The sequence below is a fragment of the Microtus oregoni genome, unplaced genomic scaffold, assembly GCF_018167655.1.
Source record: "Microtus oregoni isolate MIOR12 unplaced genomic scaffold, Mior012 000077F_ref0000221, whole genome shotgun sequence".
Taxonomy (NCBI): Eukaryota; Metazoa; Chordata; class Mammalia; order Rodentia; family Cricetidae; genus Microtus; species Microtus oregoni.
The window spans coordinates 192,001-204,326 of NW_024544029.1; the positions used below are offsets into that span (position 1 = coordinate 192,001).

Genomic DNA, 12,326 nt, shown 5'->3' on the forward strand with positions numbered 1-12,326 from the left:
TTCACAGAATCTGTGAGAGTTAACAAGGACAATTCAGAAGTACATAGCATAGCACTGACACATAGCAACTCCTCCATTAGTTCTGGTTTCTCATTACTTTAGGCCCTTTCTATGAAACATCATTTAAATCCTCTTTCATTCAAGAATAAATTGTGCATATTGCAAGACATCCTTACCATAACTTTCAGGCAGTTTTCCAACAAAAAGTTAGAGATTTTCTTACCAAGTAGGGACACACTTGTGATCCGGGACCAAACATAAGCTCGCATTGCTTGTTCACGTCATACACTGCGCCAGGAAGCTGTGGAGACAGGTCATAGATTCTTCCATTTGGTTTGTCAAGAAGGCATTCTCCATGGCCAGTGCTGAACCAGACAGAGAACACAGCAACGTGAACACATTTGCATACATTGGTGTCTCTACCAGGTTTCGGTAGTTACTTTCAAGGACAATGTCCACATCTTACTGTTATTTAAAAACCAACTCTAGTCACACCAGCAAAGCACAATTCTTACAAATAATGACATTGTCAGATTGCAGAGGAATTTTAACTGTGCCTGTTTCGCACTGGATCCCCACCCACACCCATAGAAGTTATAGTGGCATGAGGGGTGGGCTGGGAATAGAGCTCAATGTTAGAGCATCGACCCCCGCGTGTATAAGAACCTGGACTCTATCCCCAGCATGACAAACAAGAACCGTTTAATGACAAGTTATCACAATATAATTGATGTCACACTTTTAGTGCCCATTAGCCTCAAATGCATTATCCAAACTGTCAGAATATAAAAATAAGGTGCATTATGGTCTTTGATCTAAATGCAAAGAAAGGCATTTCAATATGTTCGTGCTTTCCCTACATTTAGGGGCTTGTCAGGGAGTAAGAAAGGAGTAAGCTCCCCGGTTCCAGGTACTTGCTATATTTAAGTTCCTTCATGACTTAGGAATTGTGGTTGTGAACAAATTCTTCAACCGGCCCGAGCCAGGTCTCATCTTCCTTACATTGAGAAGGCTGATAAATATCTCATAGTTTGCTATTGGAATACAGTCACATGCTGCTCCATGATGCTTTGGCCAGTGACAGGCCAAAGGTAGGATGGCGATTCATGGAGTACCTACTCTAAAGCATGGTTCTGTTTCTTTCCATAATTTCCATCAAGAGAGGTAACTGAAATACTAATGATGCTAAGATGAGAATATAAACTATTAAAGACATTGAGAAGGATTTGTGCACAAATATTTTATGGAAGGAGCTTGGTAAATCATAGTGACCACATTGGAGACACAATTTGGATAACAGAAACTGAAAAGCAAAGAAAACTGGCAGAAGGTAAAGGCGTAAGGCTGGGAAACCCAGGCCTACCTCTTTTCAAAGCTAAAAAGAGCCTCGAAAGAACATATTGGGTTACAGGCTCCATCTCTGGGGCTGCAGAAGCAAATTTCTTTTGATTTCAGCGATTCCCATCTTGAAGGGACTCCTTAAACTTCTGTCACTCTCAAAATATTACTTTACTTAGTAACATATGGAAAAACAAAGGACGCATATGAAGATGTTCTGATGACCACTAAATCACTGCATAAATGGTTTTCAAGACAAAACAGAGCCCAAATAATTAAAGCAAGACATGTCCCACCAGGGGGTCTAGCAGATTGTGGAGGACATATCAGTTGAGTCCTTCCCACTGTGGGCTTGTGCACACTAACCAGACCTGTGTGCCTATCTCCTTTCCTCATGCCAAGTACCTGGCAGATAAAGTGTTCAGCAGCTTTCGACACTTCTCTAGCCCACCCTTTTTGTATGCACAGTGGGCAGCTTTTTTATGTAACTGCAGCGTTGGGTGGGTGGGCATGGGGAGGTCTGGGTGAACCCTAGAGGAATTGGGGAGGGTGGGCCACCCCTGCCTCATCCTTTTATTGTTGTTGTTGCTATTGTTTGTTTTATATTTTGTTTTTCTTACACTTGCTGCTCTCAATAAAGAAGCCTTTAAAAAAAAAGGCACGTGCCTATATGACTGAACTATAATAAAACATCTCAAGTAAAATTTATATATGCATATGTAAAATTTCATACCTATATATCCTTGTTTTGTAAATTCTTCATGCATTCATTTACTGTGTGGGGGGTGCACATGCCTCAGCACGCATGTTGGGGTCAAGAGGACAATTCCCCTCGATTGTGTTCTTCCTCCACCATGGAGTTCCAAGAACTGAACTGTGGTCATCAGGCAAGTGACCCTACCCACTGAGCGATCTTTCTCGTGTTTTTAAACATTTACTTGAATATTAATAATGAAAAGCTAACCCTTTTTCTTGAACCACTCTAAAAGAACAAGCAACTTGAAATCTGAAGATGAGAAAGTGGTTTCTTATCAACTCCAGGAAGGGGGACCCCGACTCACTCCAGAAACTCCGTGATGTGCTTCTGACTACAAGCTGACCAGGTCCAAGGGCTCGTGTGGTAATTAAGGGTTGGGGCCATCACATGATACTGATGTTTAATCCCAGCTTCTTTACATTTATAACTGTCATCATGCGGAACATTAAACCTGAAAATGAAAACAAGCACTTAAGCCTATCAAAAATGGATACAACATTAATAACAATTCCCTTATATTTCTACAACTGTACAGTGTAAAAAAATATATAGATAATTCTAGTTATTTTGGGTTCTGTATTCTGAGTCTTTACATTAGGTGAAATTTCACATTCGGAGCCATACTCTCTGAGAAATACTAGATTCTAGTTTTGATTATTTTCGATCTTGCTTATTTGTCATCAAAGTCTAAACAATAAAATATTTGGAATTTGTCTCATCTACATATGGACATAAGATTCGCATTAAAATGCCTGCATGTTTCAACCTGGACATCTAAGATGTTGTGCACACGTTAGGCAAGATGTCCACACACTACATTCTAGACCCGTATGCAAAGAATTTAATCTCCAGCTCAGTGGTATTCTATATATTAACCAGATATCAGCAGAAGCCTGGGGCTTCTGATCTGTCAGTGACAACCAATAAAACCGCGCCCCAAGAGCACCCAAATATTGACAGTGAGAACACGGTAAAGAACTAGCAGGTCAGAGAGAGACTGCACACTGGCCTTCATGGACTCAAACATGGAAGAAAATCACCCTTACTATTCACCCACATCTGAGAAACACCGCTCAGAGAGAAAGTCACTGTCAAACAAACAACATTCTCTGCATAATATACTTGTTAGCAGCTTCCAATACTCCCTCACTGTGTACTGGTTGGCAGCTTTCAATTCTTCCTCATAGTGTACTAATTCACGGGTTTGAAAACCAGAAAAAGTGTTTCTGAGGTACCACTGCAATTTCTCAGCAATCTGTAGATCTTACCTCATGCCTGCACGCCCCTGTCCCCCTTTATATACAAATGTTGGTGACCAGGAGCTAGGCAATAAAAGGGAATTAAAGCAGAACCTACTAATTAAGTTATCCCATTACAAATTACTGTCTACAGATATTCTAATGCAATGGCCAGGAAAGAAAAGTGGTCTAACTCAGGGCACCTCTAGTCTCGATTCCTTACTAAGGATAAACAAGGAAAGTAATGACCTACCCTGCAGCTACTTTGGGAATTATTTCTCAGAAGATGATTGGTAGGACTTCCAAGCTTTTCATGGGGGCACTGTGCATGTCATGGGAAATTATGGCCTCTGTACTTAGAGCACAGAACCCTGACAGGGTTTTTATAAGACAAGAATAAGAGAACTCTAAATAGTTGCGGAAATGCTCTAAAGAGTATCATTTCATGAATAAGAAACCCCATGGACCCGTGTCCTACGCTAGGGCTCTGAGCAATTACAGCAAGATTCAAGTTGGTCTTTCAAGTATTTTGGGGGAGTTGTGAACTAGGAGCCCTTGCAGGCCCTCTCAGATAATGGCAGAGGGTGGTACATGGTTATGTATAGGATAACAAAGAATAAAGGCCAGGGGTGCTTTTCATGTAAGCCAGTACAGTAAGCGAATAAAAGAATCCCCACGCTCTAGATCTTTGATTAGTCTGCTCGTCGGTGCAGCCATCTGACCTAACACAGATCACAAATAAAATCCACAAAGCTAGCCTTTTGAGGATCAGGGATGAAAACCACACTGCACTATTCGATGAAGGAATACAGGTGCTCGTGGCTGAATGACGGCAAGCGGAAGGCACATTCTTCAGGTAAGGAAAGGTACTCACACGTGCCCGAGCTCATGGGCAATGGTGAAGGCAGCACTCAGGCCATTCTCCTCACTAACGGAGCAGCTCCTCAAGGGATCACACAGGGTGCCTAACTCCGCTAAACCTAAAAAGATGACACACACGTATCTCATCAAAGGGAAGTGCCACCAAAACCACAATGTGAAACTAAATATAAAGCAATCGTGGTGGCATTATGACTTGAAAATAAATGCAGAACTGCCTAATAACAGTGAATATTTAAATATATTAATTATTTAAAGCCAAAAGATGAAAAACAGACTGAATAGTTTGCATTGAGATTTTTGTTTTGTTTTGATTTGGTTTGGTATTATTGTTTGGTTCTTGACTTTTGTAAATTTTTGGATTCTCTCATTCAAAAAATAATTTAAAGAATAGGATGAGCAAATATTCTTCTGCAAACATAGGGAAAGGGAAAGCAGAATGTTTAGTGTGGGGAATACAGCAGGCAGAGTTCCAACAGGTAACCAATCAAGAAGAAATCAAGAGCTACGGTAAAGCTTGGAATAGACAGGTTCCCAAGCACCACACAGTCACACGAGTAAAGTGTAAGTGTCTGAAATTGATGTAAAATAATGCTGTCTGATGTGCAAGGTTTACACAATGACAGAAATAAAGCAATGGGTACTACACAGGATCAACTGGATGAAGGTAAACTGGTCTCTGTATCATTGGCTTAAGAGAGAGCGTTAGAGAAAGTTAGCTAGTCCTCCTGGCTGGGCAGTGCAGAATTGGAGAGAAAGACATATCTAGTGACTACCCAACAAGAGAAAGTTGAAATATCTACTGTATGTACAGACATGATATAAATATATAAATTTGAAGAAAATAATATATATTATTGCAAAGCATTCAAATAGTTCGACTTCAATGAAAATTTTAATATAAGAATATAACATCATGTTTAAATTTTTTTGAACAAAGGACCAAGAATAGCCAAAATAAAGGGAAAAAACAGGAAAAAGAGGATGGGCTTTGATTAAGGAGGGGAGAGGAAGATAGTTATAGAAGAGGGAGGGAAGAGGGTAAAATAACAGAAAGGATAGCTGAAAAGAGACATAATGAATTACATTTCTCAACCTACATATAATACCTCTATGTGTGTGTACATACACATGTGTACTTCAAGTGAAATTTTCTCATCTGAATTGACAATGCCCTCCCCAAGAGTCATAGACAATCTAACAAAAAGTCCAGCACCGGGCATGAGAAGCCTCTTTTTGAGCTGTTTGAAAGTGGTTCCAGGAAACAAACACTAGAGCAGAAGGTTGCAGTGTGACCTCCAGTTACTTCATTCCTGCAGAAAAGTGTCAGAGGCTGGTAGATATGGAATAACATGTTCAAACTTCTTAGCAATCAGCAAACTAAAAAATCCATTCCTTTTGGATTGGCAAAGGCTGAGAAATCTGAAGGTAACCTCTATCAACAAGGGAAGAACCCAAGGGATGTTTTCATCTCCTATGGCTAAGCATCTGATTGCCGCTGCACGCTTATATCTTACTGGCAAAGAGTACGAGACGTGTATCGATGAGATCACTTTAAAAATGATTTGTATTAGTTGGATGACAGTACTCCAGTTTCAGAGGCTTTCAAATTTGGGGATATTTACATAGAATGCATCGAAAGGCCAATCTTCAAAACTCTTGAGGATCTGAAACTTCTGAAATGTCACATGGGCCCTCAAAAGTTAGCATTTTAGATGAGGGATGCTCACCCTCAGCAGCACAATGAACAACCCAGGAACTCAAGAGAAAAGTGATTAGTTCCACTTTCCTAACAGGACTTTGGTCTAAGAGTGTGCCTGAAATGTTATGCAGACATGGAAAGACATAGCCACAACTACGAAGTTAAAAATGAAGAAAGTAAACACTCCATGTTGAGAGAAGCATTATATAAGTAATGTTGAGAGAAGCACTATATAAGTAATGTTGAGAGAAGCATTATATAAGTAATGTTGAGAGAAGCATTATATAGGTGATGTTGAGAGAAGCATTATATAAGTGATGTTGAGAGAAGCATTATATAGGTAATGTTGAGAGAAGCACTATATAAGTAATGTTGAGAGAAGCATTATATAGGTGATGTTGAGAGAAGCATTATATAGGTGATGTTGAGAGAAGCATTATATAGGTGATGTTGAGAGAAGCATTACATAGGTGATGTTGAGAGAAGCATTATATAGGTGATGTTGAGAGAAGCATTATATAAGTAATGTTGAGAGAAGCAATATATAAGTAATGTTGAGAGAAGCATTATATAAGTAATGTTGAGAGAAGCATTATATAAGTAATGTTGAGAGAAGCATTATATAGGTAATGTTGAGAGAAGCATTATATAGGTGATGTTGCAGTTCAAAGGTCGGAAGAAATTGACGAGGCTAAAATTCTTGGCATTGGTCACCTCGTCAGGAAAGGCGGAGACATACACTGAGGGCTGGACACAGGTTGGCTATAAGGGAAACCAAGTTCTAGCTGGCATATTCGGACCTGGTGGCAGGTTCACGTCTCTACACTACAGTCTTCAAGATGGCTTGTGGGTTAATGTGTATTATCTCCTACACACAAAAACACATTGAGTACCACACCATGCATAACACTTGGTATTTAGTAACAACTAAATATTAGTTCTTGCTATTCTACAAAATTCAGAGGCAGAATCAAAGAAGTAAGAGACATTTACTTACCAAGACCACACATCAAAATCATTAAAATGAAACAGGGAAACTTTAAATGTAACTTTAGATATTTCACTAAATAATCAATAAACTAAGTTTAATTGATGAAAGAACTTACCTAATGTGTCACATTTCTCTTTAGCTCCACAAATGTCTTCCCTTGAAATAAAAGATCATATTTGGAAACATTTTCAGACAATACGGTTGCAGTGAGTCAACACAAAATTAAAGTTTTAACCCTGCCCAGACTGTCGCCACTCGGCCCCCAACCCCATCAGTGCACATTCAAAGGCTTTGGAGTCAGCTTGATGCCTCACTTGTGTGCCCCAGTGGGGAGCAGATGCTCTATAAGCCCGCACTGTGAGGATGAAGCTGCTTCCACCACCACGCATCTGCTCCTAACAGCGGTTCTGTAAAATGTGTATGCTTTCGGGAGTCAGATGCTACTTTTTGCCCCTAATTCCTGAGATTCTGGCCCCGTAGCTGGACAGTGGCCCTGCCCACCCCAATCACATTTCATATATCTCTTCTCAATGCCCTTTCTCCCTCTGATTTTAAATCCTTCACTGTGAACTTCTGCTCTTGATTTCAGTCACAATGCAGGCCAGAACCATAGACTAAGATGGCATGGAGAAGTTAAGAAACTCCTGCCTTTGTTTAAAAAGTGATCAAGCCGGGCGGTGGTGGCGCATGCCTTTAATCCCAGCACTCGGGAGGCAGAGGCAGGTGGATCTCTGTGAGTTCAAGGCCAGCCTGGTCTACAAGAGCTAGTTCCAGGACAGGCTCCAAAACCATAGAGAAACCCTGACTTGAAAAACCAAAAAATAAAAAATAAAAATAAAAAAAATAAAAAAAATAAAAAGTGATCAAATAAACTTTTATTTCAAGGTTCAGGAAAGCTCACCTTTCCTTGAGATTGGCCCCAATGTGAAGGATTTCATTAGTAAACTATCTAAACAAACATCAAATACTATACATCCCTGTACCGTGGTATTGAAACAAGGTGTGATTTAGCCCTGAATTATGGCATTTGGAAGAAGGAAATGGTTTGTAACAGTGGGAGTTGTTCTCAGCAAGGGAAGCCTGATAATTATGGCAATCCCTAAGAATCAAAACCAGGGACTGACACACGGATGATAAAAGATGACAGACAGAAACACAGGTAAGAGGGAATGGGTAAAACGGGCCCTCAGATCTACATACATGCCAATTTCCATGTATTATATCTAATGCTCTCAGTCTGTCTCTACCATGATAAGAAAAGTATTTAATTTAGATAATAGCATGACTCATCCTACTGATTTCCCACAATTTCAATCAAAGAAGAGTCAACTGTTCTCAATCTAATAGTGTTCCCATGAATACTTTCATGTGTTTGTGGGAAAAAAAAATAGTGTAGCCAAAATGTATCAGTTCTCATGCCAGAAAGAGTAGAGAATCTCTTTGCCCAAGAGGCTTTCAAAAGTCATACCTAGTGATGAGAACAGCGGTGTCGTGGTGGGAAGGGTGAGCATCGTCCAGCACATTCTGAGTCTGCTGCCATAGGCAAAAGTTGCGCAGTGTGGTAGCTGCGTTAAAACTGATGACTGGTCCTTCCTGGAAAGCAACGAACAACTCAGTGAAAGTCAAAGGTTTCAGTCCTGTTTGCCGCCCATGTTCACTAGAATCCACAGTTTGTCAGATGCATTTTTACAGGCTCATACGGAGCAATATCAGCCTTGCTCTTAGTTTTAATTAAATATATTTAGCATGATCTAGCCAGGTGGTGGTGGCGCATGCCTTTAATCCCAGCACTAGGGAGGCCGAGGCAGGCGGATCTCTGTGAGTTCAAGGCCAGCCTGGTCTATAAGAGCTAGTTCCAGGACAGCTAGGGCTGTTACACAGAGAAACCCTGTCTCAAGAAACCAAAATAAATAAATAAATAAATAAATAAATAAATAAATACTGATCTGGCATAATGATCAAATATTCAGGACTAGAAATCTAACTGTAAAAAAAAATATTAATTTTGTTTTAAGAACTACTTCCAGGACAGGCTCCAAAGCTACACAGAGAAACCTTGTCTCAACAAACAAACAAAATTAATGCATTTTAAATCCTTCAATATTATGATTATAAAAGTAAATGAGTAAATGTTTTCATTGTGATTTTTTTAATTGTTGACTCGTGTGTTATTTTCCTCATTCTATTTTACACCAATGTCATTCCATTTTATTTCCACCACAGAGTCTTTATGAGACAAGATCTAATTACGTAGTGCTGGCCGGAGGGGTGGGGGGGGCGGAGAGTTTTGTCAAATTACCTACGTAGACCAGGCTGGCCTTGAACTCACAGAGACTTGCGTGCCTCTGCATCCCAAGTGCTGGGATTAAAAATGGAATCCAGTTCAAATTACATGTTTCAAGTAAGTTTTCAAAGATCTCATTTCTAGTAAGACTTCAGTGATCTACAGCTAGTCCCACCAAAAGCCAGCTAAAACCAACAGCCCTCGCTGCAACCTGCTTCTTACCTGCTCGCTGTGAATTACAACTAACTTCACAATCACTATATTTATAAGGTTCCCAATGCTTGAGTCCTTGTAGATTGCTGCAACCTGCAAGTGGACACCAAAAGATTAGATGCTTTGGATAAAACCTTCCATTCTGCAGCAAAGTAGAACCAACCTAGAGTATCCATCCTCCTGTGCAGCAGCAACACATGAGAGTCTCAGAGAACCGTTATCAAAGCCTGGCTCCTTCCCATCCCTTACATCCCATCTGATGTGACCATTTACATCAGAATCTCTAGGGCTGAAACATGCGTAGCATGTTTGACAGTTCACAAGGATTAAATAATCCTCATGGGAAGCTAAACTTAAGAACCAGCCCTCTGTCTTGCTACCTATACCAGTCTATAGCTCAACAGAACTCAGTATCTAGAGAATTTGCACTTCCACCAAAATCAGAGTGTTTAAATGTATATGAGTGTGGGAATTATTGCTAGGGATGACTGAGCAAAAACTTCACTTCTTCCAAGATCAAAATATATTCATTTATATGACCATAATATTCTACTGCAATATATGACCTACCCTATTTTTGTAGTTTTATTAATGTTTCTCTTTCAATGTGTCAGCTACTTCCAATTGTGAACACAGTTACAGTTCACTCAGTACTGTGCAATCCAGGGTGGAAGAGATTCATCCAGTCACACGATCAACCACAGAAGAGGTCCCATCACAAGCTAAGCCTTGGTTTTCCCAGGCTGGAGAACTCAACTCTGTGAGGCTTTGCCTGAGCTCAGTCTGTGACTGATGGCTAAGGTGTTCTCCATCCCCAGCCTCACAGCCTCTTCTCGTAAGCACAGAGGCCAGCACTGCAGAAATACCTCGCACAGCCAATGCCTCTGCCTCTTTTCCAGTAAGTAAACTGGGTCACCTGTACCGCAGAAATCATTTCTGATGCCTGTTAATGACTCTCCAAGCCATGGCAGTTCACTGATCAAGAGTGTGCTACAGCACTTCTTCACTGAATTAAAAATGTCCCATATCTATTCATTGCTACATTTAGATAGATAGAGATGAAAAGGATATGGTCCCTAACTTTTTAAAGCAGAGTTTGCTAGTTTCATCAGTACCAGGCTCCTCACTGGCTAAAGCTACTATAACACAATACATAATAGGACTCTGACAAATGCCTCCCAGGTCAAAGGACCTCTTCAAAACTAAAGCCAAAAGCATCGCTGGGGCTGCAGAGTTAGGACAACGTGAACATGCACACTCTAGTACCTTTCCTGGGGTTCTAGGTGGGCAGCCACAACAAATGCCAGGTAAATCTGGCATATCACCTTGCTCTACACAGCCATGGGAAAGCATTACACATCTCTATAACACTATACTCTAAAATGACACATGTTAGTGTTCCCTTGAACTAATTAAGACGTACTTTTATTTCTTTTTAAATAATGTTTGCTCCCTGGCATCAACACTTCTTACTTCACAGGTTTCAGGATGTAATAAATATTATTACATAATAAATTTCTAGTAATAACTGAGTCGAGAAAAATATTATAAGCTCTATTGTTTGTATCCTTTGGAGAATTCTAGGCAAAAGATATTTGATACAAAATGTGAGGCATATTACTATCTCCTAGTCATTTACAAACATTTGGAAAACAACCCCTATAGCACATGAAAGCAAAATTTCATATATGGTTTAAGGAGAGGCCAACTTAACTACAAAGCTATTTATGAAATTCTGATCCCAACAAAGCAATTTATTTGAAAAAGACACTGTTCTTTATTTGTTTAAAAAGATCTTTTTGTTTAAAATTGAAAATGATGCCATCCCCCATATATATAAAGAACATGTGCAAAGAATTAAGGCTACACAAAACACCGAGTCACCACAAGGGAAAAGCACCATATGCAAAGCATGCAAGGGCATCATTTGCATTTATTGCAATGTGGTTGATATTTTCTCCGTCTTGAATAACAACAGTAAAAAAAAAGACACAAAAATTAAAATAAACAGTATAAAGCTAATGTAAGAGTACATTTTTATTTAATGAGTACCTCTAATAATATTAACTATACTTCAGTAAATAAGGTTCCAGTCCTGACCATCTAACGAGGTCCTCCATGGTTATTATTAGGTGTGTGGGAGCGATGTGTACAAGCCACATGAGGGACTGACTGCAACATGAGGGAGTGTGCAGGTCTTTGTCATCTAGTGGGCTTTAAGGCTCCTTAAAGACTGTACATTTAATAACAAATGCCTAAGAAAACGCTCTGGCTGCCATCACTTGGGTTATTTAATAATGCATATCAAGTGTCATCTAAGCCTGATGCTGTCACTTCAAGGATAGGACAGCAAAGAATGGACTATTTATACCTGTCTAACATACTTATTTCATTAGATGTATTATACCATAATTGTGTTCTTCAACAGTAATATTAACCCCAAGCATGCTTGAGATCACTTAGAAACCATTACATTATTTTCATGATGGAATACTACACTCTAACAAATACATTAGATCACACTCATTATTTCTCATTAAATTATTGAAAAAATTTCTTATTCAATATGGGTAATATTCAATAATTTTCTGTCAAATTTTGTATATCTATCTATATAAATTTATATATCTAAACCTATTCACTTAACTTAGCTATTTTCTCAATTAAAGATAGAATTCAACACACACACACAAATCCTTGTCATTATTTTGAACATTTCTTTTAATAAATGACATATTTCAAATCAAATTGCATTTTTGGATTCTTCCTAAATTACTATAATCAAAACATTATTAATAAGCAGTTTTTGAAAACACAGCTGCTGCCTTCTAAGATACATAGAAAAACTACTGATTTTTGTAAGTTGATTTTGTACACTGCCACTTTGCTGAAAATGTCAACTGCATCTAGACATTTTCTGGTGA

At 39.2% G+C, this 12,326-nt stretch overlaps 1 protein-coding gene across 1 annotated transcript in view; it reads right to left on the bottom strand.

The window, feature by feature from the left end:
* The window catches only part of Adamts20 (ADAM metallopeptidase with thrombospondin type 1 motif 20), a 116,216-nt gene that overhangs the window by 71,246 nt on the left and 32,644 nt on the right, over positions 1-12,326 (bottom strand). The window contains exons 5-10 of the mRNA XM_041642648.1: positions 9,412-9,495; positions 8,374-8,498; positions 7,021-7,061; positions 4,208-4,313; positions 2,400-2,546; positions 224-365 (exon numbers count right to left, since the gene is read on the bottom strand). Of these exons, the coding sequence (XP_041498582.1) occupies positions 224-365; positions 2,400-2,546; positions 4,208-4,313; positions 7,021-7,061; positions 8,374-8,498; positions 9,412-9,495 (645 nt within the window). The remainder of the gene's footprint in view (positions 1-223; positions 366-2,399; positions 2,547-4,207; positions 4,314-7,020; positions 7,062-8,373; positions 8,499-9,411; positions 9,496-12,326) is intronic.